The sequence below is a fragment of the Choloepus didactylus genome, chromosome 15 (genome assembly GCF_015220235.1).
Source record: "Choloepus didactylus isolate mChoDid1 chromosome 15, mChoDid1.pri, whole genome shotgun sequence".
NCBI lineage: Eukaryota > Metazoa > Chordata > Mammalia > Pilosa > Megalonychidae > Choloepus > Choloepus didactylus.
Window position 1 is genome coordinate 36,154,852 of NC_051321.1, and position 17,856 is coordinate 36,172,707.

The window sequence follows — 17,856 nt, forward strand, 5'->3', positions numbered from 1 at the left end:
TGCTGAGAGGCACCTGGCAGCCCCTTCTTCTCGCTTCCTGTTTATTGTCACACACATGAACTCTGTGGCGGAAGACAAGGACAGCTGGGCAGACCAGAGAAATTCACAGCCGCTGTGTTTCAGTAAAAGTAGTACTCCAAGGGGCTGGAGTTTGGAAATGCGCTGGCAGGAGAATACTAAGCCTGGCCTGGGATAGGGGGAGCAGGCAACTCCAAGAGGCTCCGCGGGAGGGAAAGGGGCTGGGGGTGAGAAGGAGCAAGAACAGGAAGCTGAGAAAGGAAGCTGCAGGTGAGCCAGAAGGAGGCCTCAGGCAGTGGGGTGGGCAGGAAGAGCAGGATGGGGGCAGTGGAGGAAAGCTGGGGCCACTTCCCTGAGGAGGGCCAGCCGGGGAGAAAGCCCCAGGCTACCCGGACACTGCTGATGGGGACAGGACAGACCAGGACAGAACCGGAAGAGGCCACAGGTTCTCCCCTGGTTGACCTGGGGTCCCCTCCTCGGTCCCTTTCAGGTTTTCCTGACTCCACAGTCCCCAGGGTTTGGCCAATATTCTAGACACTTGCCACCACTTACTGCCCCCATCTGGGTCCTCTTCCCCAGGCCGGTGGCAGAACAGGACGCAGGTTTCATCATTTCCCCTTTACCTGGTGTCTTTGAAACAAGTGCTCCATGGTTTTCTCTGTGGGGAACAGGCCAAGGAGGCCACCATGGGGTAAGAAACCACCTAACACTTCTCAGAATGCTCCCTCCAGTTCCACACTGACAGATAAATGGGATAAGCTTCCCGTTCCCCAGCTGTCCCTCCCCTCCCCTCTCTTCTCTCCTCAGGAATGCCCAGCCATCTCTCTCCTGTCTCCCTCCTGCGCCCTGGTCTCTACATACACACACCACCCGTCAGGGCATTCTTAAAAGTCGGTTGGGGCTGAACCAATCCTAGACCCAATTGGTCTTTCAAATACCCCCAGACTCAATGTCCTCTGCTGTGGGAGTCTGGAGTGGCTCCGGTGGGGCTGGCATCAAGGCACGTCCCAAGTCCAAGAAGAAAGTTGCATGGCCCTGTGGAGGCTGGCGGGACTCCTGGGTCACTGTCCAGCACCATCACTTAAGCAGCCACAGAAACAACACCGCCTGCATCTGCACAGGGCACTGGCATTTAAACTACCATTGACTTTCCCGCAACTGTGCGGGGCAGATATGTTCCCATTTTGAAGATGAGGAAGTTGAGGGAACTTGGTCATAGTTCCTGATAAGTAGAACGGAAGGGCCTGAGACCCAGTCTCCAGCAGTCTCTTGCTTCAGATTGAGACTTCCCTTTCTGCTTTAAATACTCAGTTCTCCCTCACCTACTGAAACAACAGTAAGCACTCTAGCAGTGCCCAGTGCTCCTTAAGACTATCCATCTCTCTCCTTCAAAGAGCTTCCCTGCCCAGGTCCCTAGTGTTGCCAGGCACCCCCAACACTCCTATCATCTGCCTCTGACATTTCTGACCTTCCCTCCCCTTTGGCCAACATGTTACTAAATCCTATGCGGTCCTTCTTCATAGGGGCTTCTGTACTGCTGGCACTTCCACTCCCAACACTTTAACACAGACCCCTTCCCTCCTGGCTGGTCTTCTTGCCTTCCGGCTTGCCCTGTCCCTTCCCGAGCCATCCTTGGAGTCTAGAAGTGCCCTCTCAAAACCATGGCATCAGCCCTGGTCGCACTTGCCAGGGCTCCCTATTACCTCCACACCCCTGCTCCACAGCTCGGCGTTCAAGGAGCCTTTCGGGCCTTACAAATTCTTATTGCCCCCTCCCCGAAGCATGCCAACTTGCCATAGCTCAGGTCGGTCCCCCTTTCTCATACCCCTCCCCTATTCCATCCCTCATGGCTCTGCTTTCCTGCATCTGCAAGCATTCTCCAACTGCAGAAGATGTGATGAGATGGGTTTGTAATGTTCGCCTTGCCCAGAGTTCTGAAAAGGACAGACGCACATACATGATCTGACCCCCTCTAGCTGCCTGCACCTGGGTGGACCTGTGACCCAGGGAAGGCCAGAATTCTGCTACTGGTGTGCTTTGACACTAAGAGATAAGTGGGACCAAACTGAGTCTCCTCTTATTAATCAGTAATGGGTCTTAAAATGGAAATAAACCTGAATGGGCAAGGGGGAGGGAGTGGGGTGCTGGAGGAGGGGGACATTGAGCAGCCATGGAACAAGCTGATGAGTAAGAAGGCTGGATCCACAGAGAGGGAAACCAAGAGCAGAGGCTCAAACAAAAGCAGGGTGGCCACTCAGCCCTCAAAAGACAGAGCCACCTCCATTCCTGACTACCCTCCAGCCCCAGCTCCCAGAGGGCCAGCTGCAATCGGTCCAGCAAGCCCTCTTTCCCCCGAGCCCCGTTGGGTGAGCTTCTGTTCCCTGTGCACTCCTTGGAGCCAGGCACTCAGCAATGAGCAGGCTCTGCCGAGGGACACCTCTTTTATCATCCCCCTGTATGACTGACAAGTGTCTTACATACACCTGGTTTTCTCCCTAGAACCAGAGCTCCTCAGGAAGGGCTGGAGGAGCAGACCACTCTGGGACTGTCTGTGCAGCTCACAAGTTCCCCTCCTCTGGGGCTTTCCCCAATCCACATGGCGTCAGAGGTGGGCCCTGCCGAACGTGTCTGGTCTCATGTGAACCCTGGCTGAGGCTGACTGGACTGAGGGTAGAGACCTGAGCCATGCTGGGCCAACTGGACCCTACCCTGGGAATCTGGACTTTGGACTGGGTGATGTGGGTCAGTCTGAGTATGGCTGGAACTAGACCACGAACACTCAGGAGCTGTAGGGCAGCACACACTTCCCACCGTGTGGACTGAGGAGGGCGAAAACCCAGCTGCAGGGAAGAGAAGGAAGCCCAAGGACAAGTAGAGTTGAGAGGAGAGGGAGGATCTAACAAGGTTTTTTTCAGTCCCAGCCAGGTGGCAATTCTGCCTATGGGGTCCTGAGTCCCCCTGAAGCCCTTTAATCAACTGCCTTTTTACTTAAGCTAGATTCAATTGGTTTCTGTTACTTGCAACCAAAGGGGTCCTAACACAGGGATCTCTATTACGTGTCTCTGTGAACATAAAGCAGATGCTAAAGCTGGCCCCATCTCATCGCTTCTTCGGGACAAACCAGCACTAAACGGAGAGGTAGGCAGCAGCAGGCCAGGAAAATCAGCCCATGGAAGCACAAGCCAGCAAGTGAAACTCTGTCTGCAAACTTTGCGCCACCCCGATTGCCCCTGCTACAAAAAATTCTATCCTGAGATTTTTCTGCCTATGCCACCTACCCCCAGTCTACCCCATATGACCATTAAAGATTCTAAGAGGTCACAAAACTTACACCCCTGCTGATGGATCATTTATGCCAGAGACTGTGTACAAGGCGACAAATCCTAAGGCTGGAAGAAATCTCAGAGCATTCGTCTGCCCAGGGGTTTTCAAACTGTGTGCTCTACAGGACCCCAAGACATCAATGGAACCCCATAGGGCCATCTTCCCTGGTTTCAACCGGTGCATCACATGTCTGGCTGTATATATCAAGCTACATTGTAAGTTTGCACCTGAAAGGGCTCCGGTGGCTCAAAAAACTGGTCCACAACTCCTGTTCCAGACTGTTGCGATGAGGAACCAGAGGTTCACAGCCTTAAGGCCACACAGGCGCCAAGAGGCAAAGCTGGGACTGAACTCTGGCCGCCTGACTCCCCTGGTTGCTGCTCTCCTGAGGTTGCTCCTCCCAAGGCTCCCTAGAACTCGGGCCAGGTCAGAACCCTGCTCCTGAGAGGGGAAGCCTCAGTGGGGAATGGAGAGAGGGCACTGAGGCCACGGCAGCTCCTGGCAGTGCCCATCAGAGGGATGCTCAGTGCGAGCTGACCTGCCTGTGTCAGCAGAAGGGTGATGCTAAACGGCCTGAACAATGTGAAACTCTCCTGATGCTATTACTCCACTATATACAGTTTCTCTCCTGAAATGACCTCACACAGCAGCCCAAGGTTTTCTGGGGTGGTAGAAGCAGCTGTGTCCCAAACTCCAGGGCAGGACTCTGCTGAAGCAACTGGGCTATAATTGGGAAAGAGGAGTCTAGAGAAGGGAGGGGGCACTTTTGAGACAACTCAGAAGAAATCTTTCCCTGGACCTCCTGGGCGACAACTGAGAAGACTAGACCCAAGACGCTGGGGTAGTGGGTGAGGAAACTCGAGCTTCAGCACAGGCTCCAATCCTGCCTGCTCGCCGGTGTTGGATACCTCTTCCCAAACCACCTCATTCATCTGCACCCCTTGTACAAGAACCAACAAAGGCTCCTTTACTGAAACGCTCCCACTCACTATTTGAGACTTTCCATAACCTTGGTACACCCAATCAATTTGATTCTATTGCCTCAATGAAAAAAAAAGGCTAGAGGGATAAACACCAAGTGGAACTGGAGGATCTTTCTGGGTGGTAGAGGTATAAAGGAGATTTTTTTTCTGATATTGTTCACATTTTTTACATGAAAGCATTACACTGACAATTAAAAAGAAAGAAAGAAAATCTTATTGCTTACTTCTCCCCAACCTGTACCCCTTATTCAAATCACTGACTTTTCTATAAAATATACTCTCTTACCCTTAATACCTGCCCTATCCTAATCCTATCCCAACTGGGACTTGAGCCGCATGCCCCCCAAGGCCTTCCTTTAATAACTCCAGCCCACAGAGACCTCTCCTATCTCAACTCTTTCTAAAGTGGCCTGCACATTGTCTTCCTTGAAAACTGTTTCAGATCCTTGTCTTTGCTTCTTCCATAAGCCATCATGGAAGATGAGACATGCATGCATAATATGTGCACACACATTTGCAGGAATGAGGCAGGATTGCATAGTAGAAAGGGCACAGGAAATGAGGTCAGGTTTCCTGGATGAGAACCAGCTCCAGTCTGTGCAGGACAGACCAGAGACCAGTGGCTCGACCTCTCTGAACCAGTCCCCAACTTCCTCCAGCTGGATTCCCTATTAATACCAATTCTCTTGCCCCAAAAGGTAAGGAGGGATTCTGAGTAAGCCTCCCTAACCCCACGGCTTTTTTAAAAGGGATCATTTCACCTATACTCAAATTAGCCCTGGAGGGGGGCTGGACATTGAAGAACAGTGTCCTTAGACTGAAGTCTCTCCTTGGACACTTCTCAGCCTGGGGTCCTGGCCCAGAAAAAATGCCCAGGGAATGGAGCTTTCCACAGTAGCAGACTGAGCATCTCTGCCCGTGGCTACAGGAAAAGTACATTACAGCCAAGGATGGACCAGACATCCTGGCCCTGGATCTTCCATAGGACACTTGTCAGAGCAGGACAGAGCTCGGCTCAGCTTCAAGCAGGAAGACCTGGTTGAAGATTAAAGGGCTCACTGTCTTTGCTTCCGCCTGTTGACCCCAAAGACTTGCCTATCCTGTCCCCAGAACATAGAGCATGTGGACTTTTAAAAAACTTCATTTGGGGCCTTATAGAAAGCCATAGAGGCAGTAAGTTCCCAGTCAAATAAGGCCTCTGTCTCCTCAGCAGCCAGCCCTGGACTGGGCCACAAGCAGGAACGTCACCCTGGCCCAGACCTGGATGAACTTTGGGTCCTGTGAACCTGATGTGAGAACACAGAGGGAAGACAGGCAAAGAGCAAACTGAGAAGTCAGCCTGGGACGTAAACACAGCCGAGGAGCACACTGGTTGGCTCCCCTGGGACTTGCCTCAGCAGCTCACCCTGGACCCTGGGTGCTCTGTTAAGGATCTGCCCACCAGGGTGTGCCCAGGTGGAAACGGGTTTGGAAAAAATAAAAACAAATCAGAGAAACTCCAGCATTATTTGGTCCATCACCCTGTGACTCCCTGGGGATAGGAACCGTGTCTCCCTGCGTTCAGCATGGTGCTGGGGACCTGGCAGACGCAGTGACTGTTCAGAGGCATTTACCCTAGTGGTTAAGGCCCTCAGGAAACAAGTGCCAGGATTCAAACAGCAGCTCCTCTGCTTTCATGGGTAAGTGTCTTAACTTCCCCGAGCCTCGGCTGCCTCATCTGTAAATGGAGGTAATTTAGCCTACATGAAAATGGAGGTAATTATGCCTACATGACAGGGCCAAATTGAAAACTGAAGACAGTGATGGCAAACATGTAGTAGGGCATCTAACACACACATGGTAGGAGATTAATAAACAGTACTGATTTCAGTGATGATTCCTGGAGCTGCTGCGAGGGCTCAGGAAATGAAATGCTCGTGCCATGTGACAATCTATTTTGGGGGAACAGAGTGCTTTCGCTAAGTAAAAATCAATGCCATGTGCAGTATCCCATATTACAGAGGACAGAGTATGGTCTGTTTCCCAGACACTGTGTGGGGCTGGGGAGAGGCAGAAAGAGGGACCCATGAAGGCTGTCACAAAGTGAACTTTCTGACACGTTCAGAATATATAGTGCACGAACCGGCAGAAGTATACCATTTGCTTATCATGGGTGGCAATGACGTCAGTAAACCAGCTATACCTGTTTAGGACCTAGTGAGCCCTTTGTTGAAATTGACAGAGGTAAATATTGCATGGCAGGAACCCAAGGGTAAGAATCAAAAATTTCCCATTTCTCACTGTTTTACTCCACAGTGTCATTGAGCCCCTCCCCGAAAATGAGGATCCTTTCCATGTCAGAGAATTATCAGGATGATTAGGTGACATCTGTATAAAGTACCTTCTCTAGTGCCTGACACAGAGTAGGTCCTCAATAAATAGCAATATGTAATAGCTATAAAACAGCTGTTTTGGGATCTGGAAACTAGTTACAGGGGGGTGCTTATCAAATGTGAAAAAATGGCTCTGCTGGGGAACTTCTTGGAAGTTCACAGAGGGGGTATCTGCAGTTGATAAAATGTATCAGAGGGACATGCAGAGTTCCAGGAAGGAAGCCCCAGCGGTCCCAGAGATGTTCTGAAAAGTTGAAGACGGGCCACAGCAAACTGAGGTCACTCCCAGGCCTTGACCTACCAGATAATGAATGCACTGAAGATAACCCAGAAAACGTAGCCACTGGTTGTTGCTGGAATCAGCAGCAAGAGTTATGGGGTGTGCTGCAAGTGATTGGTTACTAACGAGAGTTTAAAAGCTTTTGTGAATGATTCACATTTTTAAAAATGAAACTGGATTCAAGGTTATCTCTAAAATAACATCACTCAACTTGCTTCCTTTCTGCTTCCCTGAATGAATGAGTGGAAATACAGGAATGACAGATAACCCCAAGCACATCATGGGAGTTAGGTCTTACATGTGAATTTCGCTGGCCATGTGTCTCAACTTGGGGTGAAGAGGAAGGTCGGGGACAGCCTGCTTAAATACAGTGCCAAGCATGGTGACAATAATAAAAAGTAATAAATAATATTTACTGAGTATTTACTATGTCCCAGGCACCATTCTAAACATTTTAAATGCATTAACTCATTAAATCCTCATGATAACACTATGCAGTAGGTACTGTTTTCTCCTTTTTACAGATGAGAAAACTGAGGCCCCCAAACTTAAAACAGCTTGCCCAAGATCACCTAGCTAATGAGCTAGAGAAGCTAGGATTTAAAAAATGCAAATGGCTACTATGAATAAAATACTCGTCATACTTACCTGTCACCAAATGAAAACTTTTATCTTATAAACGTCCTTTTGAAAGACTTTGGATTTTGTGAATCAAAGGAAATTCACTGGCCCTTGCTATACCCTCTGACTCCAGGGAAAGGATGGGAGGGTGGCCAGAATCAGAGTTCCCAGGTGGGGGTCTGGGAAGGCTACACTCCGCTCCTCCCAACACTCTCTGAACAACAGACAGGAGAACGAAGTCATTAAAGGAACAATGAACTTGACCTCAGTTATTGTCATTAACAACCCACCGCCATGCTCTCTGCTGGGCATCTGCTGTGCTGATAACGTCGTCACATACATTCTCACATTTAATCCTTGGCTACACTAAGTGGTGGTGTTCTTGTCCCCATTTTACAGATGTGGAAACTGAGGCTCTAAACTGAGTGGGGCTATCTCATCAGAGTGAAAAAGCGGCGGAGCCGCTGCCCACCTGCAGCTACTGCCCCTCTGTCGTTTGTTAGTCACATAACCTTGGGCAGCTGAGCATCCTCCCTGAGTCTCAGTAACGTCTTTTGTAAAATGGGGACCTGTCCTGCCCACCTAACGGGATGGTTATGGGGATCAAATGATATTTAATACTTGAGAAAGCGCTTTGAAAACTGCAAAATGCTGAACAAAGCAAGGGATCATTAGTCTGATTAATTAAAAAGAGTGACACATGATCCTGCAAGCACTTTGCTAATGTGACTCTTCCTTGCCTCTTTTCTATTAGGAATTTGGGAATCGCTCAAAGTCAGCGGAGCCAGGGCACTCTTTTCAGGTCCCTGGCATCTGGGAGTTGGAAAGTGGAGGTTCAGTCCAGGAGAGGGAGGAAACGGAGCAATATTTGCACTCTACTTGTGTTTCTCTTTAGGAACACAGTCTCTAAGAGTCTACTGCCTAACAGCACACTCAGCCCTCAAACAACTGATACTTACTGGGCGCATATTACGAATCAATCACTTTGATTCAAGATAATGGACTCAGATGGCTCCTAGGTGTGGAGGCGACAGTTTGGGGACTGGGGAATTAAAGGATCAAGGGACAGCAACAGGAAGAGAAGAGTGGATCCAGTCCTTGGGGCTTTGCAGGCTTCACAGCTGACTTCCTAGCTTTTTTTCAAATATCTGCATGGCGGGGGTGGGGAGTGGGCGGAGGCTGTGAGCAGGACTCACAGCTATAGCACAACCGAAGGAGCTCTGAGCACAATTTCAGTCAAAGGACTTGGGCTGAATTCCTGCTCTGCCTCTTCTCTGCATCATGACCAAAAGTAAACACTTTACTATACTGACCATCAGCTTTCCCATATGTAAAATGGGTAGAAATGTTCCCGTAGGCAAAATGGGGAGAATCAAATGAGACGTCTATGAACAGGCCTAGCACGGTACCTAAAGGTGTTTGATAATAAACTCATATTAAAAAAAAAAAAAAAAAGCATTCTCTTCCTCCCATTCCAATGCAGGTAAAACATACAGTCGCCAAAGGCTCGGGTCCTGATATCAGACCACCTGGATTCGCATCACGGCTCTGCTGTTTACAAGCTATGTGGCCTTACGCAGGAGATCTTCCCTTTCTAAGGCTCAATTTCTTCACCTTAAAAAAGATGATAATAGTATCTGCCCATACGGTAACTGTGAGGATTAACCAAGACACCACATGTGATGCTCCTGGCACATGGTAAACACCCAGCAAAGGTGAGCTTTACTAATTGTATCTCTCTGAGTCCTTAAAAACAAGGGTTTTTAAAAACAAGGGTTCTAAAATCCAGACTACTTGTTGACTCACTGGCTGCCCAGGCTTGGGCTCTGAGAGGAGAGTGCACAGTTACCTTTTGCCTCTGCACCAACCTCCTAGAGGACATGGGTACAGATGAGGTATCATCCCACTCCCTCCCCAACCCCATACCCTGTAGAAGGTGCTCCGGCTGTTTTCTGAAAGGTTCACCTTTCCAAGGGTAATAGGACAGGAGTTGAGGTGCTGGAGACAGTCAGAGGAATGGGTGTACACCAAGCTCACTTTTCCTTCCTTGTGAGCTCAGAAAGTAGGGACAGATTTTGTCCCCAAGGCTCAGAGAGCAGCACCTGGCCTCAAGTAGCTGATATGCTAACCATACTGTTGTGTCACTCTAACACCTCCTGCCTTTTACCCATCCCCACATTCTCCCATGTTTTTTGCTGAACCATAGTCCTACATCTCCTGAAAAAGGAGTTTAAAAAAAAAAAATGGTACTCTGAACCCACCTAAGATAGCATTAACCTTCTGGGGAAGCCAGATGAATTATAATAACACAAAAATGCTTTGCTTAACTGGAAGCCACCTATCCATCAACCCCACCTGTCGACAACCTAGTTGTCCAGAAGCAACTAAAAAAAATGGATTCCGGCTGATGGAAAAAGATGTCACAGAAATCTACTTACTCCTTGGAGAACAACTCTGGCTTCCACTTAGAGCCTCTTTACTCTTTCTCTAGGCACAATTCTAATAAACTTAGTTGTCTGTTTCCCCCAGGAAACTGGAAGGCTGCTATTGGAGCCTGACAGATGGGATTTCAAGGCCACTGACTACAAGAGAGAAGACAGAACAATATCTATAGGCAGAAACACAAACTGCAAAAGCACAGCAGTTGGGAACCATTTACTTTGGGGGCCCACTGCCCCACAGTCTCAAGAGCCCAGAAGCTTCACACCATCATAAGCACAGTAACTACGATAACTGATAGGGCAGGACTTGGGATTCTCATTCAAAGCCCAGAGCAGTGTTTAAGAGCCTCCCTGCACCAGTGTTGCCACTGGGAGTCTTGGGGCCCAGCACTCTTGGAATAGGCTCTCCCCCAGCAATTCCCTTCTGCTCTCCACCAGTTCACTCCCCCACCCTCTTCTTTCAGAGATAAATTGCTTTTGAGAAAAAGATCTTTTGTGGCCATCACCCAAGCAGGTGCTTTGTACATACTAGGTATGAAATAAATGACCCTGAGTCGCAAAGAAGAGGTTATTTATGCTCAGTATTCTTTGGTTGAAAGTATATCATTCATGTCAGAAAGATTCCCATCCAAAAATAGGTTTTAAACATTTCTTTTATAGTTCTTCTCCTTACAAGAGTAAGCTTCAATGATCTGAGGAAAAAATGACTATAGTTTTTGTGTGTAAAAATCCTGCAGCTTTGAAAAATAGAAACTTTATAAGTTCACAAAATCTCTTTTCATCCAGGATCTCACTTGATTGTTACAAACTCTCTGAGAGGTGAGGAGGGTGGTAGTCACCCCATTATATAAATGGGGAAAATAGGTCCAAGAAGATCAAGAGGCTTCTCCAAAGTCACACACAAAACTAGGAAGGAGAAGAGAACCAAGGCTTTATTTCTCACCAATGCCGGTGACACTTCAGGGTGGGACCACATATTTGAGACCATGCAGCCAGAATGTAATATTTAAAACACCGTTAGCTTATTTTATCCCAATAATACCTCTCTGAAGTAAGCTGGAAATATTCTCATCTTTTTTATAGGGGATCATCTGAGTACAAAATAAATAACTTGCTCAAGATCACCACTCTAGAAAATGGCAAAGACAAGACTAGACCTCTTCCTTTTGAATACACTTGACCTTGACCACTTCCCTACAATGCCTTGACCTTGTCACACACAAAACTTAAAGAAGCCCGTATAGTTTTTATATAGGTTGAATCATATTTCTGTGAACTAGGCAGGGAGTACATATACTTTTATTCCTCTTTTAAATAGTTAGAAAAGAAAAAAGAGGTTAAAGAAATCTTTAACTTCCTTTTCAGCTCTAAAATTCTGTGATTCTAAAAATTCCCCAGCAAGTCAATGGGTAAAGAGGCCTGGACTTTCTGCCTTGTGGTCTGTTAGACCCTCCCACCCCTGCCTGCAAGTTGAGTACAAGCACCATGTGTGTCTGGAAGAGGGGTCCCCTCTTATACAGATGCACAAATAAAATGACAAGAAAGTGCTACTGCCAGATTAGGACCATAACAGGGGGCTTCACTCCACCTTTCAACCCAGATACCTCCTAGTAAGAGGATCCCAAGCCTCAGAGATTTGAGACCTTACCTAGGCTGGGGTTGAGAGGGAAGCCACTCCCAGGAATAGAACACTACTCTGAGGTTGCAGCTTAAGTCCCTTCTGTAGGGTACCTGCCCTCACACTGATGTTAGACAAGAGATCAATCAAGTCTGCTCATTCCTGCTCTTCAACAGACCTCACCAACTCTGATACACACTAAGTTCATCCAACACGTATTTATTCAGGACCTACTGTACGCCAGGCACTGCTCTAGGTACCAGGGAGTGAATAAACAAAAATCTCTGACGGCACCAAGTAGGGGGAGACAACCAATGTTAGATGATGATAAGCACTACGGGGAAAAACCAAATAGGGAACAGAGGTGGGTAATGCTGACAGCAGGTGGTGGAGGGAAGGGAAGTGATTTTAAATGGAGGCCCCATTAAATCGAAAGCCCGAGGCGGCTTGACTGAGAAGGGACATTTGAGGCGACTTGGAGGAGGTGAGGGTGGAACCATTCAGGTATCGGCAAGTGGAACACGTGGACGAGGAGTAAGAGACGGAGTAAGAAAGGTAAGTGTGTGAGAATCATATCATGTTGTTTAGGCCATCACAAGGACTTTGCATGAGATGGGGAGTCACAGGAAGGGTTGAGCAAAGGAGTAATAAAATCTGACTTCCAGTTTACAGCATCTTTCTGGTTGCTATATTGAAAAGAGTCTGACGAGAGACAAGAGAGGAAGCAGGAAGATCAGATAAGAGGCCAATGGTAGCTTAGACCAGGGTGAAGGTGGTGAAGATGGCAAAAGTGGTCAGGTTCTGGATATATTTCAAAGGTTAAGTCAATGAGATTTATTGACGGAATGGGATGTGAGATGTGAGAGAGAGGGAGGAGTCAGAGACGACTCTCAAGTTTTGGTGATCTGGATAACTAGAGGATGAAATCACCATTAAGATGGGGAAGACTTTGTGAGGAGGAGGGGAGGTTGAGGAGTTGTTTCAGATACGTTAAACTGAGAAGCCTTTAGATATCAGACGTACCGAGTAGGAAGCAGAATGTACAAGGCTGGAGTTGGAGAGGATGGCCTGAAATTATACATATGGAGTCACCAGCATGTATAATACTACATAATTGTATGTATAATCAGACAAGATTTATATGTATAATCACACATAATTTATATGACTGTGTTTATCATCTGTCCTCCTAAACTGCAAGCTCCATGTAGGCAAAGACCACGTCTGTTCACAGCCAGCATGGTGCGTCTGGCATTCAGTAAATATTTACTGGCAAATGAAGGAGTTGCCCAATTAATCCCTCAAGAATAGCTATAGCGGCCCACACAAGGAGAAGCAGATTTTCCTGCAATCACAGCGACAAGCCCAACCAGCTCAAAACAGGGCTCAGGGACTGTCCACCGCAAACCTGAGAGTCCAGAATGTAAGTGGATATGCCTGGCACATCAGAGAGTCAGATATTTGGGTTTCAGCCCTGTCACATTTTCAAAGGGAGGAGCTGGGCAAGAGAGGTGCCTGTTCTACCACCTCCGTTTCTCCCTGGGCTGGTAGGAGGAGGGACTGCTTCACCCAGTTCATGAGCAGAGATATTGATCTACCCAGGGTATACGTATGGGGTGGTAGGAGCTATACCCCAAAAAGAGTAACTCCCCAAGTATTCTCTGAAGCACACAAGGATATGGAAGAGGGGAACACAGACCTGCTTAGGATGTTTTAAGAGTGAAAACCACAAAACTGGATGAGATAAGAGAGCCACCTAATCCTTCCACCTAATACAAGAGTCCCCGATCATTGGGCATTGTGTCTGTGCTTCCCCCATCGAGTGATTAAGAAGACAGAACAAAGGCCAAAGGGTGACTTTACAAGGCACAAGATTTCAACTCAATACATTCCATTTTGGACAGTTGCCTTTGTGAAGATGATAAAAAAACAGTTATAATGATCTTGTATAACCCTCTCCCTTTCCAAGATATTGAAAGTGATACAGAGAGACTGGATGACTTGCCCAGGGTCCCCGAGCAATAAGCCCAAGACTAGAACTCAGGTTCTAGCTCCCTGTTAAGGGTTTCTTCCCATTCACCAGTGTTAAAGGAAAGGTCAAGAGTCATAAATGGGAGCTAGAGGAGTTTTAAGCAGTTTTAGAATTAGTCTTACAACATAAAACTATGTCCTTGTTCAAAGGGTAAGCTGCAGATGTTACAAGAATACCAGGTGCACACTGTGAAGTTAAAAAGGATTCCTTTTCTTTATAACCAAACTTCTGTTACCCTATAGAGTTCCCCTTGGATTTTGACTTTATGAATAAAGCAATTCATATTAGGATCCACAGAATGGAAAGAATAATACATTAGCAGATTTTAAAATGCAGACATAAATGTCAGTAAAATGTTTACATGAAAAATGCAGATATAGGATGAAGTCAGGTCAGCTTTCTAAATCAATAAATATTGAGGGCTTTCCCTATACAAGTCATTGTGCTAAGTGCTGTATGTGTATGTGTGTATGTATATGCATGGCTATATGAGTGAGTGACTGAGAGAGAGAGACAGAGACACATAAGAATAAGATAGAATCCAGGTTTCAAGGCTTGCAGTGGTTGCTGATATAAGAATGTAAACATCAAGAACATGACCAATAATATAGGGTAGATAATTGCTAAGTAGCATAGATAATGAATCTGCACAAGTTCTCAGAAAGGGCAATCACTTCTATTGGGTGTGGGGGGAGATCTGTCAGGGAAGGCACTTCAAGAAAGATATGGGATTTGAGGTGCGCTATGAAGGGAAGAAAGGCTCTTGATAAAAAGAGGTGGGGAAATGGCACAAGCACAAGCTGGTGGCCTTAATGTTAAGCAAGAGAAAGAAATTAGGCCCCCAAAAGAAGGACTGGGTCAGACATAGCCTTGAAAGTTTAGATTCTTGTAGACAGTGTGGAGGTACAGAAAGATTTTTGAACATAGAATTAATTATAGGGTTTGGAATAGGTTAATTTAACAAACTATATCTGGGGGAACTACTAGGTGCAGGCACTCTGCATTGGATGAACGATTGAAGATGAACTTGCCTTTGATGGGAACCAACTTCAGAGTGGGAGATGTGTTGGACTTAAGATGACAAGAGTGGGAAGGGGCAGGTTTGTAAGAAAAAATGAAGGAAGAGCCAGCCAGCTGCAGTGACTGGCTGGCTAGGAGGCAGAGACAGTCAGTGAGGAGAGTTTTTCAAGGTACAATTATGCAGCTGAGAGAATGTAAGGGTAGGCTGATTGAGGGGGAAGAGATGAAGAGCTTCGCTTTAGAGATGTAGAATCTGAAGGTATCTAGATGAGTGTCCAGTGGGCATTTAGAGATGTGGGTACAGGGTTCAAGAGAGAGGTAACAGTTGAAGATATAGCACAGGGGAAAAGTGGTTGTAAGACTGAATACAATTTCTCTGGGAGGGAGGGTAATGAGAGAAAGAACAATGTCAAACTGAACCATGGGTGTACCCACACCTAGGAGGTGCTTGGTGGGCAGCAGTGATCAAAGAGGAAAATCAAAATAGTCTAATGCTGAGAAGGGAAGGGAAGAGAGAGTTTCAAGGATGGGAGCATTGTCAGCAGTGAAAAATGCTATGAAATCAATTATTAGGACTGAGCACATAAATAATAAATTGAATGAATGAATGAAAGGAAGAAAGCCCTTCGGTTTGAGAATCAACTTTGCTCAGTCAGAAGAATAACCAGGGATGCCTTCAGATAAGATTATTTCGATTTTAAAGTTTTACCCCATCCTTCTTATAAAAACACATTTCTTCCTTCTACAGATCATCGTATCCATTATACATTCTTTCCTGCTTTCCCTACGTTTTTTCCCCATTCTCTTCCCCAGGTTCCACAACCCAAGCAACACTCCTATGATGGTGTCAAAGGGAGGCAGGAAACTACAACTAGAGTTTCCACTTCATTAACATCTTCAGGCCTGTGGTTCCTCTTACATAAAGGGATATGTAGCAATTGGGTGGAAGAAGAGACTGGTTCCAGCCCCAGTTGTACTAGCTGTGTGGCTTTGGGCAAGTTGCTCAACTTCTCTGGATCTGTGCTTTTGGATAGAGAGAAGGAAGTGGGTCTATCTGGAATCTAGACAATTTCTAAGTCTAATATTTTATCATTCTCAGAAAGTCCTTGCAACACCCTCAGAGAAGGAAGTGAGTCCCCGGGGCAAAGCGCCAGGATAGGAGGAGGGGCGTACCGAGAAAGTGAGAAGGCGCTGCCCGGCCCTCGCGGATCATCAGCGAGCCGATCCTACGCCAAAGGCTGGGAAGGAACCCAACAAACCCGAGGGAGAATTCTCACCCCCACCCCACCCCACCTTTTCTAGACTCCCAGACAGCCGGGAGGCTCTAAAAAGCCCTGCAGGAAAAATAAAGATTTCTTTCCCAGAGTCCTGCGCTGCGTTTGCGAGTCGGATTCCGGCAGCACAATCTGCAGCCCGATAATGACACAGTCTTTGGAAGGAGCGACTGTTCTCATCTCTCTCGCTCCGAGTTCTGGGGACGCCTGGCTGCCCGCGCCGTGCCCCGACGGGCCCGCGTCAGACCCTGGCCCAGGATGCCAGGCCAGCGGCGTATCGCCCGGGGTCCTCCCTCCGCCGGCCCCGTTGCGGTCTGCAAACATTTCCTGCCTCCACCCCCTCCAGGAGCTTCCCAGTCGCTCCCCAGTTGGAGCGAGTTGGTCTCGCAGCCGGGTCAGCGCTCGCAGTTGCCCCAACTCAGCCACCCCGGCCACCCAGGACTGGGGAGGAGGCTCCCGTCTGGCTCCCGAGCAGCCATCGGGGAAATCGCAGCCGCCAGGAGCCGTGGGTGGTCGCTCGGGAAGTCCAGAGCTCCAGCAAGAAGGGGAGACAACTGGCAGAGTGTCCGTGACCCTGCTCCCTTCCCCGTCGTTACCTGCTCGCTTGCGGGGGTGTCCAGGGGCTGCCGGCCTCTCCCGGCGCTGTCTCCCCACGCAGTTGCCCATGCTGGCTCCTCAGCCGGGCCCCATGCACCGGAGGCGGAGGGTGGGGAGTGGACGGCTGCTCCGCGCTCCTACCCTGGACGGCGGCGTCCCGGGTCAACGGTTCCTGCCGCCAGGCATCGGGCGCTCCCCGATTTCCGTCCTGGGGGCGCGCTCTGACCTGGCGTCGGCTTCGCCACAAACTTTGAGGGCGAGGGGAGAGAAGGAGGTGGACGACTCCCCAGCACAGTCCCAGGTGGCCGGGCCAGGGGGGCCCACGACGGTGCCCGGCCTGAGACCAGCTCCGCGGTAGGGGCGGAGAAAGGGGGCGGGCACCGCCGCAGCTTCTCGGAGCTCGCTTGGGGCTTCCAGCTGGGGCCGGCCCCCCGGAGCCTGTCACTCACCTGGCTAACCCCGCCCCATCCCGGCCCCGCTCCCCTCCGCCGGCTCGCAGTGCCCGCACCGCCACCGCCCGCCCCAGGTGCGCATGTGACCGACGGCACCGCCCCCTCGGGCCGGGCCTGATTTTTTCATTGGCTTCCCCCAGGGTGCGTACCGCCCCTCGGCCCCACCCAGCCAGGTACCCGCCCTGCTGCCTGTCTCCCGGGGAGCGGGGCTGGGAATTATTAGCCCTCAATGACCCCGCTGCGCAGCAGCCGTGTGCACCCCCCGCGCCAGCGCCCCTACTTCAGGCCCCGCCCCTCGGGGATGGGGCCGTCCCACCCTCCCTGGAACTGCCAAGCGAGGAGCCGGCGGGCACGTGATCCAGGAAGCGCCCCGCCCCCTAAGTCTTCGCCAAGCGGTTGGCTCATGAGGCGCATGCGCGGAGAGTCTTGTCTCGTGCCACCGCCTACTTCCCTTCCCACGGTCACTAGTTCGTGTCATGGCTGCCGTCACCGCTCTGGAGGCGGTGGCGCCTAAGGGCGCCCTGTGGGGCCTCGTGCACGATTTTGTCGTGGGTCAGCAGGAGGGCCCCGCTGACCGGGTGGCTGCAGGTATGGCACACGGCGCTGCGTGGCTTACGCGTAGGGGTCAACAGGAGGGAGCGGCCTCGGCACGGGCGTCGGGCGGGAAGAGAGTGAGGGATAGAGGTGACTGAGAGAGACTGGCCTCGGGAGCACTGCGTGCTTAAGAGCCATAACAAAATTGAAAGTTGCTTGCATCGTCCTTAAAGCGCCTTTACGCTCCTCGTCTTTCATAACCACCTTGTATAGCGGGCGGGGTTAGGATA

General features: G+C 49.2%; 3 protein-coding genes across 4 annotated transcripts in view; 1 reads left to right on the forward strand and 2 right to left on the reverse strand.

Moving 5' to 3' along the window:
- UBTD1 (ubiquitin domain containing 1) overlaps window positions 1-16,710 on the reverse strand; it is a 47,355-nt gene extending 30,645 nt beyond the window's left edge. Inside the window, exon 1 of the mRNA XM_037804309.1 lies at window positions 16,580-16,710. Coding sequence (XP_037660237.1) covers window positions 16,580-16,649 — 70 coding nt within the window. The 5' untranslated portion in view covers window positions 16,650-16,710. The remainder of the gene's footprint in view (window positions 1-16,579) is intronic.
- Window positions 1-16,712, reverse strand: part of ANKRD2 (ankyrin repeat domain 2) — a 57,451-nt gene extending 40,739 nt beyond the window's left edge. Inside the window, exon 1 of one of the 2 annotated variants that reach the window (XM_037804307.1) lies at window positions 16,580-16,712. The gene's annotated coding sequence lies outside the window, so the exon portion shown is untranslated. The remainder of the gene's footprint in view (window positions 1-16,579) is intronic. The other variant, XM_037804306.1, reaches the window with a different exon arrangement.
- A 754-nt stretch (window positions 16,713-17,466) lies between these two features.
- Window positions 17,467-17,856, forward strand: part of MMS19 (MMS19 homolog, cytosolic iron-sulfur assembly component) — a 32,993-nt gene continuing 32,603 nt past the window's right edge. The window contains 1 exon segment of the mRNA XM_037803883.1: window positions 17,467-17,620. Within this exon segment, the coding sequence (XP_037659811.1) occupies window positions 17,509-17,620 (112 nt within the window). The 5' untranslated portion in view covers window positions 17,467-17,508.